Source organism: Salvelinus alpinus, chromosome 11, assembly GCF_045679555.1.
Source record: "Salvelinus alpinus chromosome 11, SLU_Salpinus.1, whole genome shotgun sequence".
NCBI classification, from domain to species: Eukaryota; Metazoa; Chordata; class Actinopteri; order Salmoniformes; family Salmonidae; genus Salvelinus; species Salvelinus alpinus.
In genome coordinates this window covers 48,033,542-48,056,134 of record NC_092096.1, presented here as the reverse complement: position 1 = coordinate 48,056,134, position 22,593 = coordinate 48,033,542, and the positions used below count along the sequence as shown (strand labels likewise).

Genomic DNA, 22,593 nt, shown 5'->3' with positions numbered 1-22,593 from the left:
CCAACACCATCCATCCATGATGAGCTTGTCCTGCACTGAAGCCTCTGAACACCTCAAATCATGCCTCATACCCCCATTCAATCACTGTTGTGATCCCTTCCCAACACTGTGTAAGTAGCCCTCTCATTCCCATTCCCTATAATATTGTACTATAAATGTCTTCATTAAATGCTTTAGGTTAAAATACTTAGTCTTTGCCGATTTTTGAAACATGCTTTGTCATCTCCGTGTGTTCCGCGCCTATACTGTGGGTCTCTCATCCTCCTAAAATGTTCAAGTCACCAGCCTCCACTTCTAACTAAGATACACTATTGTACTCTAAGACAGAGATTCAGTTTACACAGACCACTAACACAGCCCACGAACGGTTCTCAATGCACTCATAGTCTCACAGAGAAAGAGACAGAGCTAGAGACACACAGAGAGAGAGACAGATGCAGAGACCATTTACACAGACCACATAGCACCAACAATTCTAGATACACAGAGAAAGTTTAAACAGACCACACAGAGCACTAACCACAAAAAATACACTCCCTGTCTAAGAAACTGAGACCACAGAGCCAACCTCAAGACCGTTTACACATACCACACGGTATGGCCAGTATCCCCGCCAGCCACGGCCAGTGGCAGTTATGCACAGTGTAGTTCTACTCACCATAGAGTATGTTGATGAGGGATATAGGCATCACTAGTATCCCCACCAGAATGTCGGCCACGGCCAGAGACCTCAGGAAGAAGTTGGTGGCATTCTGAAGCTTTTTCTCCAATGAGACAGCTAGGATGACCAGGACGTTTCCACACACCGTCAGCACGATGATGACCAGGATGAGGAGTGCCGGCCAGTTCTTCTCCTTCAAATACAACCAAACTTTATTTGTATGGCACCATAGAAAGAGAATGGCTAGAACAGCCATAGAATATCTGAACCTCTGACCTTGGCAAATGACTGGTAAACTCATGGGTACACTCAAAATGGCTAACCTGGTATTGTAGTGATTGTTGCACTATATATAGCATAAAAAATAAATAATAATAATAGAGATAAATAAAACACACTAACCTTCATGGTCGGTGCTCGAATCACCGCCTCTGCCTGCGACGACCCCAACGACAGGTTAGCGTCTACTCCTCCAGCCCCGACTCCCCAGGGTAGACTCTGGTTGAGTCCAAGGTAGGTGGAGTTGTTCCCCCCTGGCAAGACCATCCAGCCCCCTACCTCCAGAGAGTCTGTGGCGGAGGATCCGAACCCGCTCAGTAGGGCTACCCCTCCTGGACTTCCCATACTGGGAGGCCTGGAGGTCCTGGCTGGACCTGCACTACTCCCCTGTCACCACTAGAGGGACCAACCCAGAGGACCATGCGACATCAACAGACTTGGGATTGGTTTGGTTAGGGATAAAAATGTGTTGTCTTGTAATGGGTAGTCCAAGTTCAGGTCCACTTAGAAAGTCTAGAGACTTGGAATTGATTTAATCTTGGTTCCGGGTGAAAATAGTGTTAGAGTGGGATCAAGTTACGGTTTAGTTAAGTTCACAAAATGGATAGTCAAGACTCCAGGTTTAGGTCCACTTGAAAGTAAAGGAAGAGTTGATTGGTGGTTATGTTTCCTCTTATACAGTGGAGAAGGAGAACGCCCCAGGATAAGCTCTTCTTCAGAAGTCACATGTGAAGGACAAGCTGAGCTGGTCAGTGTTGCCCATTGTTTCATGTTTTTGGTAACTTTAGAGTAGAAGACCCAATGTTTCTATGTTTAGAAAGCTCTAGAGAAAGGGAATACAAAAACATTGAGTTTTACTCTCTCTCTTTCAATCTCTCATTGTGTGTACATGAGTGTGTGCACAGATCTATGTGTATATGTGTGTATGTGTGTGTGTGTGTGTGTGTGTGTGTGTGTGTGTGTGTGTGTGTGTGTGTGTGTGTATCTACTTGTATATTGTTCATACTGTCTATATACACCACATATTTATATTCCGACATGACTCTTTCTGATATTGCACGTTGTGATATTTTTTAATCTCTAGTTTCTTCTTTTTTAAACTTTTTTTCCCTCTTGGGATGATTTGTGTATTATTATTGTACTGTTAGACATTTACTGAACTGCTGGTGCTAGAAACAAAAGCAATTCACTGCACCTGCTTTAACATCTACTAATCTGTGTACAAATAAACCTGGATTTGATTCGATTTTTTAAGATAAACAGCCTACAGCCTCGAACACTGTAATCCCACATATAAATCTAATGCAGTTTGTGAGGCTTAGAATAATGAAATGGCTACATTAATGGGATACAGTTTGTTTATATGACGCGGTTCAGATGATACATCCCAGACCAAGAGAGCGCTACAGGCAATGCAGTTAAACAGGGCTATAAAACAGCAATACATAAAACATAAAATAGATAAGATTTGGCATGCGTCCTCAGGTTCTCAAAAATTCTACAGCTGCACCGTAGAGAGCATCCTGACCAGTTGCATCACCGCCTGGTATGGCAACTGCTCGGCATCTGACCGTAAGGCACTATAGAGGGTAGTGCGTACGGCCCAGTACATCACTGGGGCCAAGCTTCCTGACATCCAGGATCTATATAATAGGCGGTGTCAGAGGAAGGCCCAAAAAAGTGTCAAAGACTCCAGTCACTCCAGTCAGTTGTTGTGTGTGGGATGAGACCAATGTACAGCACCAGTCAAAAGTTTGGACACACCTACTCATTCAAGGTTTATTTTTTATTTTTACTATTTTCTACATTGTAGAATAATAGAGAAGACATCAAAACTATTAAATAACACATATGGAATCATGTAGTAACCAAAAAAGTGTTAAAGAAATCAAAATATATTTTCTATTTTAGATTCTTCAAAGAAGCCACCCTTTGCCTTGATGACAGCTTTGTGGAATAGGGCCAAGAGTGTGCTTGTTCTCTCTCTTATCCTGTAGCCAGTCCATGAAGTAAGGTTGTATGATCAATTCTAATTTCTTAGGCTTCTAGGCCTCTGGCCTAGTAGGCATCTCTTTGTGTATGCTTTGTCCTGTAAGTTAACTTTAGGATCTATATGCCTAGAATAATACTTTGTTAATGTCAGCATTGCCTTGTAACTTAAGCTTTATGCCTTGTATGTGAATTCGTTCATTTTATTATGTAATTAAATACAATTAAATAAACATTTCTTGATTGCCTATTACTGTAAATCAACCATAGTCTCTTCCATATTGCTTTTTATCTTATGAGTCAGACAAACATTTTAATAGGCTAATTGCTTAGTCTTATTACAAGTCGCATGTTAGGTATGTTTATAATATGCATATGTAGCGTGGTTCATTCTCCGTTGTGTACTTTTAATTAGGACACTGCCACAACTGGAGGTCTGCTGGTTGGATTTAAAAAAAAATTGCCCTGCACACGAAGAGACAACACACAATATCTTAGCCCTTGGCGCAGTCACAGCTCTCAGGCACCTCGCTAGCTGAAGGCCAGGCAAAGGAGAACAATAAGGGTGTATGGAAATACAGATAGCCCGCGATGGACCAAACCAAAATATACAAAACCTTTACAATCACGTGTATGTACAGTATAGATATGAAAAAGTGTTTGTACACCAAAAAAATAACATTAGCTTTGCAGCTGTAATATAATTTAAAAAACACACTGAAATATTATTATTATTATCAAATTATTAACATCCCCTCTTGACCTGGCCTATTCGAACTGGTCCTTGTGTGCAATTTGGTGCATAATCTAGGGGAACAACATCACACTGCTATATTCATCCCCACTGTTTTACACTAGATTATAGGCACAAAACAAAACACATTACCTCGAAGGTAACAAAGCAAAGAAAGAAAAAAAACATTTCACACCCAAAGGGCGACAGAGTAACCCAGTGTAGTCCCTTAATTCTAGACCCACAAATGGTCGACCAGCTGAAAAGCTATCCCGTGAAGGATTAGGAAAAATAAGGGGTAGCTAATCCCTTATTCAACCGTATACGAAAATTGCCACATACATTTTATGTTGATAGACTACACACAAAGTTGTATGAATTGTCAAATATATTAGACAAACCCACAAATCATTCTAAGACACGCTTAGATTACTACATATACATAAAAAGAAAAGGTAGGCAATATCCTACCGTCACTGAGAAACCAAGAACTGTTTCATTTCCTGTGTAGACATAGTTTGGATTAGCCTATTCACGTGCTTAATAAGTCTACCTAGTCTAGTCCGAACACCCTCACCCAAAAACCTAGCAGGAATGTCACGGACAGTACTAACCGTGCTCAGAAGTCTAACCTCAGGATGGGCAGTATTACAGCTCGGCATATTCGGAGCCAGCACACTTTCAGTTACCGACTCAACACTAGTAGTGTCAGACAACTGATCAGAATCCTGGTAGATTGTCACAGACCACACTGACAAAGCATCTTCAACCAAGGTAACATCATCTGTCACAGCATCATCCACACTGAATGGAGTTTCGCTACCAGAACTCTTGTAGGCTTCGGGGATATCTCTCTGGTCCACTTCTGCTGAGCACACCTCACTTAAGGGGACTTCATACGGTTGTTCCACTTCACTTCCATCAGCTGAGACTTCACAATCCTCTTGGAGCATCCTCCCAGAAGACTCAGGAAGGCCTGCTACCCAGTGGACAGTCCTGGCGTCACTCCCATCCATTTGGCTGGACTCTGCAGACATCTCAGAGATCACGTCACCACTCGATAGAGATCCGTGACCCTCAGGTTCCTCCCACGAAGGCAAAGGCAGAAAGTTGACTGGCATAATCAGGTTCCTATGCACAGTTTTGATGCGTCCAGTGGTAGGGTGTTTGATATGATATGTGTTCAGTGAGCTGTTCTTCGCCACAACAATGTACACCACACCAGTGATCAGCCAGTTTCTTCTTGCCCCTCTCCCCCTTGTTAGCAAGTAGAACTCTGTCTCCCTTCTGCACCGTGTGACCCTTAGACCGTCTGTTGTAGACCTCAGCTGGTCTCTTTTGTTGCTCACTGGCATGCTGCTGGGCCAATGTCATGGCCTCTCTCAGATCCTCACCCAGAGACTGGATATACTTATCCACATCTACTGTGTCCCCATCCAATAGCACACTTTCAAACATAACATCTACCGGCAACCTAGGGGTGCGTCCAAACATCAAGAAGAAGGGCGGAAGTAGTCTCGTGAACAGTGCAGTTATAGGAGAATGTCAATGTGTCCAACATCTGAGGCCATTTAGCCTTGGACCTAGCTGGCAGAGCTCTAATCATTCCACCCAGTATGCGATTCAGACGTTCTGCTTGACCGTTACCCATGGGATGATATGGTGTGGTGTGGGACTTTTCAACACCAGATAACTGAAGTAATTCTGAAATAAGTGAACTCTCAAGGTTAGCACCCCTGTCAGAATGGATACAATCAGCGAACCCATAAATGCAGAAGAAATTATTCCAGAGAACACGAGCGACAGTCTAAGCAGACTAGTTTGGAGATGGATACACACAGGCCAGCTTAGTAAAGTGATCAGTCACTACTAACACATCAATAGACTTGTTATTTGAATCTTCTGCAGTCCAGAAATCAATACACACAAGTTCTAAAGGTGCCGTTGTCACAATGGAGACAAGTAGAGCTCTTGTTTCAGGCTCAGGTGCTTTACTCAACTCACATCTCTTACAGTGGGCCACGTATTCCTTGACATCCTTTTCCATAGAATCCCAGTAAAACCGCTGTCTCGTAAGCCACAATGTGCGCTGCTGACCGTGATGACCAGCATCATCATGAACTCCCTTCAACACAAGGCCTCTCAAAGACACAGGTACGATATACTGGAATATTTTCTTCTTACTCACTGGGTGTTTTGAGACACAATACAGAATCCCTAACCGTGTGGTGAGTTTTCCCCACTGTCTTAGAGTATAAACTGTCACGCCCTGACCTTAGAGATCCTTTTTATGTCTCTATTTTGGTTTGGTCAGGGCGTGAGTTGGGGTGGGCATTCTATGTTTTTGTTCTATGTTGTCCTTTTCTATGTGTTTGGCCGGGTGTGGTTCTCAATCAGAGGCAGCTGTCTATCGTTGTCTCTGATTGAGAACCTTACTTAGGTAGCCTTTTCCCACCTGTGTTTTGTGGGTAGTTGTTTTCTGTTTTGTGTTGCTGCACCTTACAGGACTATTTTGTTTCGTTCACTCTCTTTGTTGTTTTTTTGTTGTTTCAGTGTTCAGTTTATTTATTAATTTAAGATGAATACTTACCACACTGCGTTTTGGTCTCCTCCCTTAGACAATCGTTACATAAACTGTTTCTTTAGCTTCAAGGACTCGCTCTCTCCTAGATGGGCCCCGGCCTCTATCTACAAAGAACATGACTCGGTTGATGATAGGATCCAGTGACTGGTTATCATACAGCTCCTTGTGTGTAAGGACAGGTAAAGGGCTCTGACCCATGGACATCAACTTCTCAAGGTGCTGCACATGTGAAACGGCCCTCACTGTGGCACCATCATCCCATCGGCGGTGGGCATGGATGACAGCAGACACCTCTTCACAGGAAGCCAACCCACTGACATCGTCTCCAGCTCTACTCAACTCACTCCAAGGAGCCATAGACGTTCTACAGGCAGCCTCGGGCTGCTCACAGGAGAGGCGGAACATGTCTTGAACATCATCCACTCGAAGACCTCTGGCTTCCTCCAGCAAGACATCATATGGAATTCTTGTCAGTCGGTGCAGAACTTTGGAGCGGCTCTCTGCTCAAAGTATCAGCAACGACATTCTTGGGCCCTGGTATGCACTGGATATCAAATCAAAGGGTGCCAGCTTTGCAACCCATCTCTGCTCGCATGCATCAAGTCTCGGCTTTGTAAGAATATATTTGAGTGGATTGTTGTCGGTCCACACAGTAAACGTATGCCCTCGCAGCCAATGGCTGAATTTATCATGAATGGCCCATTTCATGGTTAGAAATTCCAGCCGGTGAGCAGGATACTTGGATTGCGCATGATTAAGAGATTTACTAGCAAAAGCTATTGGCCTGGCTATGGCCTTCCCATCTTGCACTTGGGATAGTACAGCTCCCAAACCACTAGCAGATGCATCAACAGAAAGTAAAAATGTCTGAGAAAAATCTGGATGAGCCAGCACTGCCTGTTCAACTAGTGCTGCTTTCAAAGCTTCAAAAGCGAGTTGACATTCGGCAGTCCAGTCTGCAGCAGTGAGCCTGCAAGAGGGACCAGGCCTCTTTCTACTCTTGCCTCTCCTAGGCTTCTTCTGACCTGTAGTCAGCTGTAACAATGGCCTAGCAGCCATGGAACAATTCTCAATGTAGTGTTGATAGTATACTACCATACCAAGGGAAGAACGGATTTTGCTAGGAGACGGAGTGACACCATCAGCTTCCATCATCTCACTCTCAGTCACATTTAAAATGGTTTGAACCTTAGCAGGGTCAGTGGCTTCGTCCTCCTGAGAAATAACGTGGCCCAAAAACTTAACAGACCTCCTCAAAAACTTGACAGTTTAAGATTGTGCTCCTGCAACCGCTGAAAAACCATCTCAAGTATCTGCAGACTCTTTTCCTCCATCTTAGCAATAACCATCAGATCATCCGTATAGCAAAGGAGACTTAGAAAGTTTTGGTCATCAATGATGGTCAGCATCATTCTCATAAAAGTAGCTGGGCTGTTGCAAAGGCTTTGAGGTAAACAAGTGTACTCGTGCAGACCTAAATTTGAGAGGAAAAGGCAGTGTATTTCTTATCCTCTTCATGCAGTGGCACATTGTAGTACCCTGATGTCAAGTCCATTGTGCTGAAGAAGGCATTACCTCCCAGCGCAGCAAGTACATCAGCCTGATGAGGCAGGGGATGAGCATCCTTGACTGTGCGGGCATTTAACCACCTAAAGTCAGTACATAGACGCAAGTCCCCAGTCTTTTTCCATACCAGCACCAATGGTGAGGCATACTCGCTGCTGGATTTTCTGACTATTTCCTTTTCTTCCATAGCATCCAGTGTTTCCCTGAGTTTTTGGTAATGAGCTGGGGAAAGCCTACGATAAGGTAATCGAAATGGGCGGTCATCAGTCAGCCGTATGCGATGGTACAACTCTTTTGCCTCACCACAATCCAGGCTATGTCTAGAGAACACTGTGTCATACTTCTCAATTAAACTGACAAGTTTGTTTTTCCAGAACTGTGAAACTGGACACTCCTCAACAGACAGGCCTTGAAGTCCAAGATTGCTCAGTGTACTGTTGCCATTAACTACACTGCCACCAACTGAACTCTTAGCTGTAAGACTAACATGTGAGCTGTCACATTGTACTTTTGCCACGTTCTGGTAAGCTGCTTGCTGCTTGACATCATCAAAATCCTCCAATGCAAGGGTACACATCCGCCACTTTAGCATTTCATCTCAGGGTAACTGGCAAAGTTGTTGGATTCACAATCTTCACAGGGAGCCATCCATCCCCCCACAGAGGTGTAACCACTCTCCCTACTAATATGTGTCGATTCACACAACGAGATGTGCTGGGCTCGACAACAACAGTACTGCCCACAGTGAGTTTTGTCTTTGGGGTAGGTGGCCCCACACCAGATGCTCACTCATGGGTTGGAGCGTTACTGCTATCTTCAACTTAATGGTGCCCACTTTATCTGGGATGAAGTCTCCTCTCCATCTCTCCAGATTTGATAGGAGATGCAGGAACTGGCTGTCATCACACTGGCCAGAAGGACCTGGCGTACCCACCACCCACCAGTAGCTGTCATTTGATTTGAACTGTCTAATCAGAGACTTCAACACGTTAGTGCCCACAATGAGTTCATCAACCTGCCCATCTACAATAAGCACTGGGACTACATAACTGAAGCCATAAAGCTGAATTTTTAAGTCGCACATGCCCACTGGGTTAGTTTGCATCCCACCACAACCCACCAGGATGATGTCTGAAGGAACTAGAAAGTTCCCCTCTACCACTCCTGCCTCCCTCAACCGAGGTACAATATCTGCTCGCAGAGTAGTAGCCATGGACCCACTATCTAACATCCCCTTCAGCTCGACGTTATCCTGTACTAGCGGTACTAACTGTCATTCTGAATAATTCTCATTGTGTTCTGAAAAATTACTGTGTTGTTCTTGGGTACTGACTCACAAAAATAAGAATAAACAGATTGGATATCATCATCATCATCAGTGGAGGAAAATTAGACTGCCCCACATTGCCCTCCTCAGAATGGAGGCTTTCTAGTTTTCCTGAGACCTGCCAGTCTGTCCACATCCAGGGCTCTGTCGCTGCCCAGTCTCACTACAGCCAAAGCTCATGTGGCCAGGAGAGAAGCACTTAAAACACAGCTGGTGCATCTGACAGTGAGCTTTGGTCCAGTGATTAGTGCTTCCACAGACAGCGCACTCACGCTGACGTTTGGGGAACTGTTTACGGGGCCCTCTGTTCACAGACTGAGTATTGTTGACAAGAGCCTTCTCTAACATACTCAAAACTTTCTCTAATGTCCCACCCTCCGATACAGGTGGGGCCTGTTCTGGTTCACAGCCACAACGAGAAAAAGATGACACATTAGGTCTGCTCATAGGATCCACTTCCTCCTGGGGGGAGTCAAAGACGGCAGCCACCTGCTGTGAAAGTTGTGTTCTACATGCTTTACGCTCCCTTAACTTCTCTGCGCTACGGATCCCTTTTACGGGATCACTTTCCTAAACAACCGCTAGAATTGCAGGGCGCCAAATGCAAAAATATTACAAAAAATATTTATAATCATGCAATCACAAGTGAAATACACCAAAACACAGCTTAACTTGTTGTTAATCCACCTATCGTGTCAGATTTTGAAATATACTTTACAGCGAAAGAAATCCAAGCTTTTGTGAGTGTAGCAATCAATGCTAGAACAGTTAGCCTTATATTAGCTTGGTTAGCTTGGTCACGAAAGTCAGAAAAGCAATACAATTAATTGCTTACCTTTGATAATCTTCGGATGTTTGCACTCACGAGACTCCCAGTTACACAACAAATGTTATTTTTGTTCGATAAATATTACTTTTATCACAAGAAAACGCCATTTGGGTTGCGCGTTATGTTCAGAAAACCAAAGCCTTGTTCCGTTCGACAAATTCCAAAAAGTATCTGTAATGGTCGTAGAAACATGTAAATGTTTTTTTATAATCAACCCTCAGGTTGTTTTTAACAAACATAATCGATAATATTTCAACCATAACCTATTCATTAAGAGAGAAAAGGAAAATGGAGAGCTCCTCTCTCGCGCGCAGGAACTATTCAGAGGACACCTGACTACTTTTGAAATATCTCGCTCATTTTTCAAAATAAAAGCCTGAAACTCTGTCTAAAGCCTGGTCACAGCCTGAGGAAGCCATTAGAAAAGGAATCTGGTTGATACTCCTTTAAATGGAATAAAGACGGTCCAGGAAACACAGATTATTATAATTTTTTCGTCTGCAGAATACGTTTTGTTATACTCACAGACAATATTTTGACAGTTTTGGAAACGTTGGAGTGTTTTCTATCCTAATCTGTAAATTATATGCATATTCTACGATCTGGGCCACAGAAAATCTCCGTTTACCTTGGGAACGTTATTTTAAGAAGAAAAAAAATCTGACCCCTAGCGCTAACAGTTCATCCAAACGATCCTGTACCTCACTGGCTGTCCAGTCACGAAGGGGTTTGCTTTTGAACACTTGGGCTAACTCTTTATCAGGACAGTTGCGTAAAAACATGACTGCCAACTCTGAGCACTGATTGGGCAAGGTTCTACCCTCGCTTACAAGGTACTGTTCAGCTGCATCTGCAGTTTTCTTAAACCTAATCCAGAAATCTAGTGGAACCTCATTAGCGTATGGTTTGATTGAGTAGAAATCAGCTAATGGCATACCTGAGCAGACAGTATCCCCAAAGTGTTGCTTGAGAACACTGAACACTGCCTTAACATCTGTGACAACAGGGTTGTTATGCATCCAGACTTTGGTCACATCCCGTGCCCTCCCCATGAGCCTAGACATGACCTCCCCAACATGCTCAGACCCAGTGTAACCCCTTTTCTCTAGGTAGACTCCCATTAGCTCCTCCCACTCCAGGACAGAGTACTTATCTGAGCCATCACCCCTAAAGATGATCGCCATCCTACAATCTAAGCTTGATGCCCTCAATCTCACTCAAATTACCAATGAACCTACCAGGTACAACTCCAAATCCGTAAACACGGGCACCCTCATAGATGTCATCCTAACAAACTCGCCCTCCAAATACACCTCTGCTGTTTTCAATCAAGATCTCAGCGATCACTGCCTCATTGCCTGCATCCGTAATGGGTCTGCGACCAAACGACCACCCCTCATCACTGTCAAACGCTCCCTAAAACACTTTCTAATCGACCTGGCCGGGGTATCCTGAAATGACATTGACCTCATCCCGTCAGTAGATGATGCCTGGCTATTCTTTAAAAGTGCCTTCCTCACCATCTTAAATAAGCATGCCCCATTCAAAAAATGTTGAACTAGGAATAGATATAGTCCTTGGTTCACTCCAGACCTGTCTGCCCTTGACCAGCACAAAAACATCCTGTGGTGTTCTGCATTAGCATTGAATAGCACCCGTGATATGCAACTTTTCAGGGAAGTTAGGAACAAATATACACAGGCAGTTAGGAAAGCTAAGGCTAGCTTTTTCAAACAGAAATTTGCATCCTGTAGTACTAACTCAAAAAAGTTCTGGGACACTGTAAAGTCCATGGAGAATAAGAGCACCTCCTCCCAGCTGCCCACTGCACTGAGGCTAGGAAACACTGTCACCACCGATAAATCCACTATAATTGAGAATTTCAATAAGCATTTCTCTATGGCTGGCCATGCTTTCCACCTGGCTACCCCTACCCCGGTCAACTGCCCGGCACCCTCCATAGCAACCCGCCAAAGCCCCCACCATTTCTCCTTCACCCAAATCCAGATAGCTGATGTTCTGAAAGAGCTGCAAAATCTGGACCCCTACAAATCAGTCGGGCTAGACAATCTGGACCCTCTCTTTCTAAAATGATCTGCCGAAATTGTTGCAACCCCTATTACTAGCCTGTTCAACCTCTCTTTCGTATCGTCTGAGATTCCCAAAGATTGGAAAGCTGCCGCGGTCATCCCCCTCTTCAAAGGGGGTGACACTCTAGACCCAAACTGCTACAGACCTATATCTATCCTACCCTGTCTTTCTAATGTCTTCGAAAGCCAAGTTAACCTCTTGACGCTAGGGGTCAGATATATATATATATTTTTAACGTTCCCAAGGTAAACTGACTATTTCTCAGGTCCAGATCGTAGAATATGCATATAATTTACAGATTAGGTTAGAAAACACTCCAAAGTTTCCAAAACTGTCAAAATATTGTCTGTGAGTATAACAAAACTGATTCTGCAGGCGAAAACCTGAGAAAATCTAACCCGGAAGTGATTTTTTATTTTTTATCTGTGTTTCCTGGCCCGTCTTTCTTCCATTTAAAGGGGTATCAACCAGATTCCTTTTCCAATGGCTTCCTCAGGCTGTGACCAGGCTTTAGACATAGTTTCAGGCTTTTATTTTGAAAAATTAGCGAGATTTTTCAAAAATAGTCAGGTGTCCTCTGAATAGTTCCTGCGCGTGAGAGGGTAGCTCTCCATTTTTCTTTTTCTGTCTTATTGAATAGGTTACGGTCCGGTTGAAATATTATCGATTATGTTTGTTAAAAATAACCTGAGGGTTGATTATAAAAAACATTTGACATGTTTCTACGACCATTACGGATACTTTTTGGAATTTTCGTCGAACAGAACGAGGCTTTGGTTTTCTGAACATAACGCGCAACCCAAATGGCGTTTTTTTGTTATGAAAGTAATATTTATCGAACAAAAAGAACATTTGTTGTGTAACTGGGAGTCTCGTGAGTGCAAACATCCGAAGATTATCAAAGGTAAGCGATTAATTTTATTGCTTTTCTGACTTTCGTGACCAAGCTAACCAAGCTAATATAAGGCTAACTGTTCTAGCATTGATTGATACACTCACAAAAGCTTGGATTTCTTTCTCTGTAAAGCATATTTTCAAAATCTGACACGATAGGTGGATTAACAACAAGCTAAGCTGTGTTTTGGTATATTTCACTTGTGATTGCATGATTATAAATATTTTTAGTAATATTTGCGCCCTGCAATTCAGCGGTTGTTTAGGAAAATGATCCCGTAAAAGGGATCCGTAGCGCAGAGAAGTTAACAAACAGATTTTCCGACCATTTCGAATCCCACCGTACATTCTCCGCTATGCAATTTGGTTTCAGATCTGGTCATGGGTGCACCTCAGCCACGCTGAAGGTCCTAAACGACATCATAACCGCCATCGATAAGAGACATTACTGCGCAGCCGTATTCATCGACCTGGCCAAGGCTTTCGACTCTGTCAATCACTACATTCTTATTGGCAGACTCGACAGCCTTGGTTTCTCAAATGATTGCCTCGCCTGGTTTACCAACTACTTCTCTGATAGAGTTCAGTGTGTCAAATCGGAGGGCCTTTTGTCCGGACCTCTGGCAGTCTCTATGGGGGTGCCACAGGGTACAATCCTCGGGCCGACTCTCTTCTCTGTATACATCAATGATGTTGCTATTGCTGCTGGTGATTCTCTGATACACCTCTACGCAGACGACACCATTCTGTATACTTCTGGCCCCTCTTTGGACACTGTTAACTAACCTCCAGACGAGCTTCAATGCTATACAACTCTCCTTCCGTGGCCTTCAACTGCTCTTAAACGCAAGTAAAACTAAATGCATGCTATTCAACTGATCACTGCCCACACCTGCTCGCCCGTCCAGCATCACTACTCTGGACGGCTCTGACTTAGAATACGTGGACAACTACAAATATCTGGTTAGACTGTAAACTCTCCTTCCAGACTCACATTAACCTCTAACGAGCCTCTACCCCGGGTCCGGGATCACCCCCCATCCCCCCACACACTGATTAGCATAGCTAGCATAGCTTCACAAGTAGATAGTAGCATCTAAATATCATTAAATCACAAGTCCAAGACACCAGATGAAAGATACAGATCTTGTGAATAAAGCCACCATTTCAGATTTTTAAAATGTTTTACAGGGAAGACAAAATATGTAAATCTATTAGCTAAACACGTTAGCAAAATACACAATTTCTTTGTCCACCATTTTTTCTCTCCACCAGTAGCTATCACCAATTCGGCTAAACTAAGATATTGATAGCCAATAACCTATAAAAAACCTCATCAGATGACAGTCTGATAACATATTTATGGTATAGGATAGGTTTTGTTAGAAAAAAGTGCATATTTCAGGTAGAAATCACAGTTTACAATTGCACCGACCATCACAAGACGACTAGAATTACTATAGAGAGCAACGTGTATGACCAATTTACTCTTAATAAAACATTTCATAAGAATAGACAAAGCATAGCAATGGAAAGACCCAGATCTTGTGATTCCAGACAATATTTCAGATTTTCTAAGCGTTTTACAGCGAAAACACAATAAATCGATAAGTTAGCATACCACATGTGAAAACGTTACCAGAGCATCGATTCCAGCCAAAGAGCGCTATAACGTAATCACCGCCAAAATATATTAATTTTTTCACTAACCTTCTCAGAATTCTTCCGATGACACTCCTGTAACATCATTTTACAACATACATATACAGTTTGTTCGAAAAGGTGCATATTTAGCCATACAAAACCGTGGTTACACAATGAAAATACTAGGAAATCAAGCCTCAAAATGTCTGACGTCATCTTTCAGAGTGATCTAGTTTAATTGAAAGCTAATCATATACTTGACTAAAAAATACAGGGTTGACAGGAATCGAAAGACAAATTAGTTCTTAATGCAACCGCTGACTTACATTTTTAAAATTATCCTTACTTTTCAATACAGGGTTCGCCAAGTGACGCGATAACAAACAAAATGGCGAAATATGCGTTTAAAATATTTCGACAGAACAACGATTTATCATATTAAATATTGCTTACTTTGAGCTGTTCTTCCATCAGATTCTTGGGCAATGTATCCTTTCTATGTTGTAATCTTCTTTTGGTCGATAGATGTCCTCTGTCCTTCGAAATGTCCACTAACAACGACCGAGACCCCGAAACGTTCCCAAAGCTAGAAAGTGCACGACAAAAAAATTCCTTAGAATCGCACTAAACGGATATAAATTGCTATAAAACGGTTCAAATTAACTACATTATGATGTTTTTAACAACTATAACGAGTAAAAACATGACCAGAGAAATATTGCTGGTTAGACAACGATTTGGAATGAGGCAAGTCCGATGTCCTTCACGCTTCAGGCGCGCGACGAGAAAGGGAGGTACCTCTACGTTTTGTTCTTTTATAGTGGCTGTGATTGTGCAATCGATTCCATTCAAAACGTGATGACGTACAGACACCCAGAGGAAGACGTAGGCAGTGTCGGTTTCTTCATAGCATTCACTGTCACCTTAAAAACAGACTCCAGATCAGGGGTAAAAATTTCTGAAATCTGACCCGTCATGAAAAGTGCTGTAGATATAGTTCTGTACCACTCAGAGACAAAATTCCAACGGCTATAGAAACTAGAAAGTGTTTTCTATCCAATAATAACAATAATATGCATATTGTACGATCAAGAATTTAGCACGAGGCAGTTTAATTTGGAGACCAAAATATGCTAATGCGGAACAGCACCCCCTATAGTTCCAAGAAGTTAAGCATCTCCAATCCAAAATTAAATCTAGAATCGGCTTCCTATATCGCAACAAAGCATCCTTCACTCATGCTGCCAAACATACCCTCGTAAAACTGACCATCCTACTGATCCTCGACTTTGGTGATGTCATCTATAAAATAGCCTCCAACACTCTACTCAACAAACTGGATGCAGTCTATCACAGTGCCATCCGCTTTGTCACCAAAGCCCCATACACTACCCACCATTGCGACCTGTACGCTCTCGTTGGTTGGCCCTCGCTTCATACTCGTTGCCAAACTCACTGGCTACAGGTAATCTACAAGTCTCTGCTAGGTAAATCCCCGCCTTATCTCAGCTCGCTGGTCACCATAGCAGCACCCACTCGTAGCACGCGCTCCAGCAGGTTTATCTCGCTGGTCACCCCCAAAGCCAATTCCTCCTTTGGTCGTCTTTCTGCAAAAATCTCTGAAGCTGGAAACTCTTATCTCCCTCACTAGCTTTAAGCACCAGCTGTCAGAGCAGCTCACAGATTACTGCACCTGTACATAGCCCATCTATAATTTAGCCCAAACAACTACCTCTTCCCCTACTGTATTTATTTATTTTGCTCCTTTGCACCCCATTATTTATATTTCTACTTTGCACATTCTTCCACTGCAAATCTACCATTCCAGTGTTTTACTTGCTATATTGTATTTACCTCGCCACCATGGCCTTTTTTTGCCTTTACCTCCCTTATCTCACCTCATTTGCTCACATTGTATATAGACGTATTTTTCTACTGTATTATTGACTGTATGTTTTGTTTATTCCATGTGTAACTCTATGTTGTTGTATGAGTCGAATTGCTATGCTTTATCTTGGCCAGGTCGCAGTTGCAAATGAGAACTTGTTCTCAACTAGCCTACCTGGTTAAATAAAGGTGAAATAGAAAAAGAAAAAGAAAGTGGAGCACTAACATCTGACTTGACAACCAGATTCAGCTTGGACGCATCAATAAAAGTTGACCCACATTGCTCAGGCAGGGGAAACTGCTGGGGTTGGTGAGGGGCATGGGCAGGAGAAAGACTTGAAGCCCCAGGCTGCAGTAAACTCACTCTGATAGATTCTCCTATCTCTGAACCAATCTGCTTAATAAGGTCACTAAGCTGACTCGGAGGTGTCCCATTATTCCTGAGGACTGGGGATGATGGTACATCAAAAGACAGACGTGGGATACCCTGGTTAGGTGGAGTAAATACCCCTCCCAGTGCTTGTAAATTCAGGACTAGCAAATACTCTACTACCAGGACCTGACTGTACAATTGGTGTAAATGCAAGGACACTCCTCCCTCTACCCACACTAGAAATCCCCAGCATAACTCATCTTATGCACTTGATAGTCTTCCATGGCTCAATAGATCACTAAAATACAATGTAAATGTAATTGTTGTTGCATTAAAAAAAATCCTTCAAAACATGCAAATAAACACAAATACCCTTATCTAGTGAATATGCTACATTCACCTTCACTATTTACAGCATATATTAATTTATAGCAAACCCTCAACAAGTGCACATGCGCAGATCGCGCACATCATCCACATGCACAGCTCCGGTGGTCCAGTCGGCAGGTCGCGGCACCAGTTTGTAGCGTAGTTCGTTCTGCTTTGTGTACTTTTAATTAGGACACTGCCACAACTGGAGGTCTGCTGGTTGGATTTTTTTTAATTTGCTCTGCACACGAAGAGAGAACACAATATTTTAGCCCTTGGGTCGGTAACAGCTCTCAGGCACCTCGCTAACTGAAGGCCAGGCAAAAGAGAACAATAAGGGTGTACGGAAATACAGATAGCCTGCGATGGACCAAACCAAAATATACAAAACTTTTACAATCACGTGTATGTACAATACAGATATGAAAAAGTGTTTGTACACCAAAAAATAACATTAGCTATGCAGCTGTAATTACATTTAAAAAACACACTGAATTATTATTATTATTAAATTATTAACATCCCCTCTTGACCTGGCCTATTCGAACTGGTCCTTGTGTGCAACTTGATGCATAATCTAGGGGAACAACATCACACTGCTACACATACATATAAAATATTACTTCACTACATGAGCACCTACAGTTGTGCTGTTGAGTAGACAAGCACGGCCAACAATAGAGGAAATAGGCTAGAAGAGTACTCTAACAGCCCCTCTCCCCCATGCCATTTGTCTTGTAGACAGTTCAGTTTAGTGTTTTGTGATTTTGTTTTCTCAAGAGGGTATTGTGCTTTTCGAAATACTTTTGGTTGTCCTGGCTTGTTTCAAAGTCAGATGATATTGAAATTGAGCACATTCCAGGCTGAAAGCTTTCATCCAATGGGTCTACAGGCTCTGTACTACTAAAGCTGCTGCCAAGGTCATCTTCATCAGCAGCAGGAATCGTCTGTAGAAGTAGTCAGTGATTAGCCAACATGTTACTACTTTGTCCCCATCAATACACACTCAAATAACGTACTATATCCACCCACTCACCCCCCTCATGTCAATAGATCATGCATACTAACCTTAACACACACTACCCACCCCCAACAGACACCAGTCAGTCACCCACACTATCCCCTCCTTACTAATAGCACCTTTTCTCCAATTTAGACTTTAAGCCTTGCATGACTAATCAACTAAGCCACCATAATACAGAGAAAACTACACTAGAAGTTGTAGCCTACTTGTAAACACACCAACTATGACAACAAGACACAGACCATGTTTATGCCTAGCTCCAGTATTTGCTCATCATGGAAAGATTTAGTCAATTTTAGAAGGTGACTTACATTAGTTCCTGGTGCTGAGCTTGATGTTGATGCCTCTGCAGATGTTAATGGGATCGGTCTCTAAATAGAACACTGTCAAGTCAGCCTCTGCGGTAGTTAGTTAGCTAGCAAAGGGTTAACTAGCATAACCTAACGAAGCTAATGTTGGCTTGCAAAGTTACAAATCACATCGCCAGATAGCAGCTGCGTAATTACACTGATATGCTTAGGAATGTCTAGCCAGCATAGTATGAAAGCTAGCTAACTAGATTTTGGTTTAGATAAACACATGTAGTTTGCTAGCTAGCTAGGTAGCTAGGTAGCATTAGCTACATAACCTCAGCTTGACTTGTTTTCTGCTGCGCTGATGTTGGCTGATCATTTAGCTCCCTTTTTGAATTGAAAAAAAAAATCGATAGAATAACATCATTTTCAACGTTCAACGACATGGAAACAGCATCAATTGAGACTTCAGTTCAGTTTCAAAATCCTCTGTCTGAAAGTGCTGGCTACAAACACAGACATTTTGATATTGATCACACTCCACGGGGTGGTCCTCCACGTCCTTAAACCGCTATGAATTCTGGATATTGGTGGTTTGCTTACAACCAGGAAATGTAGCTGGCCCGTTTCTACCGGTTAGATGCAGAAATGCTGGTATTTGTGTGTAGTGAGGAAATTATCAATTTTTATGACACATATGATACAGTATGTTAATAACATATTTCATGAGAATATATAGTGAAATCGAGCAGAGTCGAAATGTCCCTTTAAACCTTAATGGGCGTAAAGTTTTTAAGTAGAAGATCTGACAAAGTCATGTTAGGAGGTGTCAGCTTTTCCATGAGAGCTTTTGTCCCGAAACCATTACAGAGTTTTAGTTGCCAAGCTTATGATCATGTTGCAGCAGTGTGTCGGACGGAGATTCTTCGATGTGAGAAGTGTGCAGGAGTGCACGAGACAAAGGAATGTGTAGTATCGGTGGGAAAAGTTGTGTGTGTTAACTGCAGGTAACCATGGTGCAGGAGATCAGAAGTGTCCGATGAGAGAAAGGCAGGTTGAGGTTGCCAGAATCAAAGTAGTGCATAAGGTGTCACATGCTGAGGCAGCGAAGAAAGTAGTAGAGGAAGATTGGTACAGGGCAAGGGATCCTAAAAGGATCCCTGTGAGTAGGCCGAGGCCAATAGAGAGTGATAGGAATTAACGTTCTTCAGTAAGGTTGGCAAAATTGAACTTCAGAAGAGTTAGAAGTTGTGTTGAACAATAGTGTCCCCATACTCCCAGGCTGTCAGCCTGGTGTAGGATCAGATAGGGCCAAGTAGTAGAATAGTGGGGAAGTTGTATTGGGTGTAGGATTTTTCTTCCTTTTCCCCCATCCTTTCCCCTTCCGTTTTTGTGCCACAAAGTGCAATGAATTCACACTCCAGAACAGTCGGCGGAAACACAGGGCTATATAAGAGAAATAGATGAATAGTTCAGTAGGTGTTTGGAAGCAATACCCTTTCTTTGGTTCCCTCTATCGTAATCGCTCCTCTTTCACCCCAGCTGCCAAACTAACCCTGATTCAGATGACCATCCTACCCATGCTAGATTAGGGAGACATAATTTATAGATTGGCAGGTAAGGGTGCTCTCGAGAGACTAGATATTCTTTACCATTCGGCCATCAGATTTTCCACCAAAGCTCCTTATAGGACACATCACTGCACTCTACTGTATACTCCTCTGTAAACTGGTTATCTCTGTATACCCATCGGAAGACCCACTGGTTGATGCTTATTTATAAAACCCTATTAGGCCTCACTCCCCCGTATCTGAGATACCTACTGCAGCTGTCATCCTTCACATACAACAACCCGTTCTGCCAGTCACATTCTGTTAAAGGTCCCAAAAGCACACACATCCTTGGGTCACTCGTCTTTTCAGTTCGCTGTAGCTAGTGACTGGAACGAGCTGCAACAAACACTCAAACTGGACAGTTTTATCTCAATCTCTTCATTCAAAGACTCAATCGTGGACATTTACTAACAGTTGTGGCTGCTTTGCATGATATATTGTTGTCTCTACCTTCTTACCCTTTGTGCTGTTGTCTGTGCCCAATAATGTGTGTACCATGTTTTGTGCTGCTACCATGTTGTGCTGCTGCATGTTGTGTTGCTACCATGCTGTGTTGTCATGTGTTGCTGCCATCCTATGTTGATGTCTTAGGTCTCTCTTTGTGTAGTGTTGTGTTTTCTCTCTTGTTGTGATGTGTGTTTGGTCCTGTATTTTAATTACATTTATTTGTATTTTTAATCCCAGCCCCCTGTCCCCACAAGAGGCCTTTTGCTTTTTGGCAGGCCGTCATTGTAAATAACAATTTGTTCTTAACTGACAGCAACAGCCCCAAAACATCACTGCTCTAGAGGAGATCTGCATGGAGGAATGGGCCAAAATACCAGCAACAGTGTGTGAAAACCTTGTGAAGACTTGTAGAAAACATTTGACCTCTGTCATTGCCAACAAAGGGTATACAACAAAGTATTGAGATAAACTTTTGTTATTGACCAAATACTTATTTTCCACCATAATTTGCAAATAAATTCATTAAAAATCCTACAATGTGATTTTCTGGATTTTCCTTTCTCATTTTGTCTGTCATAGTTGAAGTGTACCTATGATGAAAATTACAGGCCTCTCTCATCTTTTTAAGTGGGAGAACTTGCACAATTGGTGGCTGACTAAATACTTTTTTGCCCCACTGTATATATATATATATATATATATATTACACTGAGTGCACAAAACATTAGGAACAGCTGCTTTCCATGAAATAGACCAGGTGAATCCAGGTGAAAGCTATGATCCCTTATTGATGTCAGCCATTAAATCGACTGCAATCAATGTAGATGAAAGGGAGGAGACATGTTAAATAATTATTTTTTAAGCCTTTGGCCATTCGAGACATGGATTGTGTGTATGCCAATCAGAGGGTGAATTGGCAAGAAAAAAGCTTTAAGTGCCTTTTAATGGGGTATGGTAGTAGGTGCCAGATGCACTGGTTTGTCAAGAACTGCAACGCTGCTGGGTTCTTCAAGCAAGAATGGTCCACCACCTAAAGGACATCTGGCCAACTTGACACCGGTGGTAAGTATGTGTCAACATGGGTCAGCATCCATGTCGAACACTTTCGACACCTTTCGAGTCCATGCCTCGGCGAATTGAGGCTGTTCTGAGGGCAAAAGAGGGTGCAATTCAATATTAGGAAGGTGTTCAGTTGAAAGAACAAAAATGTTCGATAGTCCGAAACTATGCTGTAATCAAGGTGGAAATAAAAACACTACAAACAGAAGACATAAAAAATTATGTGTATGTCGGGGAGTGTGCGGGTGTTGTAAAATGGGAGTGCCCATGTGTATGTGTTTAAATTAGATTAAATTAAGGGAGTTAGTGTCCACTTTTCCTTTTTTTTAACAAACATTTAAAATAAATAATTAAATAATATAGTAAATAGGCCTCCTGCAAGTAGCCTACGTAGCCAAGACAGAAAGTTGAACGCAGTCAGTGACCCACCAAAGCAGTACCACCCCCTCACGAATCTGAGCCTGCATGGCAGGTTTGCTATAACTAAGCCAAAGCCCCCGTATGGGTGAGCATAATATACAAAGAAATTCTCAAAGCTGCTTAGAGAACCTTGACGACCTCGTACCTAGCTGGTGGGAATTCCAGTGGAGTATCACCACCCAGGTAGTGGCACAGCTGGCAACACTGGCTGCAGTAACCCATGGGGGGAGGGTCGCACTCAGACAATCAGAGAGGGGCAGAATACTGTGGGGGGAAGGGGGGTACCTAATATCTGCTTGCCACAATGTTGATTTTCTACTGACGGTCCTTGTTAAAGGACCGTCAGTGTTAAAGGAGACAATCCTTCGTAGGAAGTGCCTACACTATTGCCCATATTATTTGTCAATTGTGGGAATTAATTAATGTATGCGGATAAAAAATAAATAATTATATATAGTACAACCGAGGCGAAAGGATTAATAATGCTTATGGCTACTTACCTGGTTGTGTC

The 22,593-nt window shown here is 42.6% G+C and overlaps 1 protein-coding gene across 1 annotated transcript in view; it reads right to left on the bottom strand.

Moving 5' to 3' along the window:
• Positions 1 to 2,449, bottom strand: part of LOC139534274 (5-hydroxytryptamine receptor 2C-like) — a 31,299-nt gene extending 28,850 nt beyond the window's left edge. Inside the window, exons 1-2 of the mRNA XM_071333302.1 lie at positions 1,064 to 2,449; positions 659 to 854 (exon numbers count right to left, since the gene is read on the bottom strand). Of these exons, the coding sequence (XP_071189403.1) occupies positions 659 to 854; positions 1,064 to 1,285 (418 nt within the window). The 5' untranslated portion in view covers positions 1,286 to 2,449. The remainder of the gene's footprint in view (positions 1 to 658; positions 855 to 1,063) is intronic.
• Between the last annotated feature and the right edge of the window lie 20,144 nt (positions 2,450 to 22,593).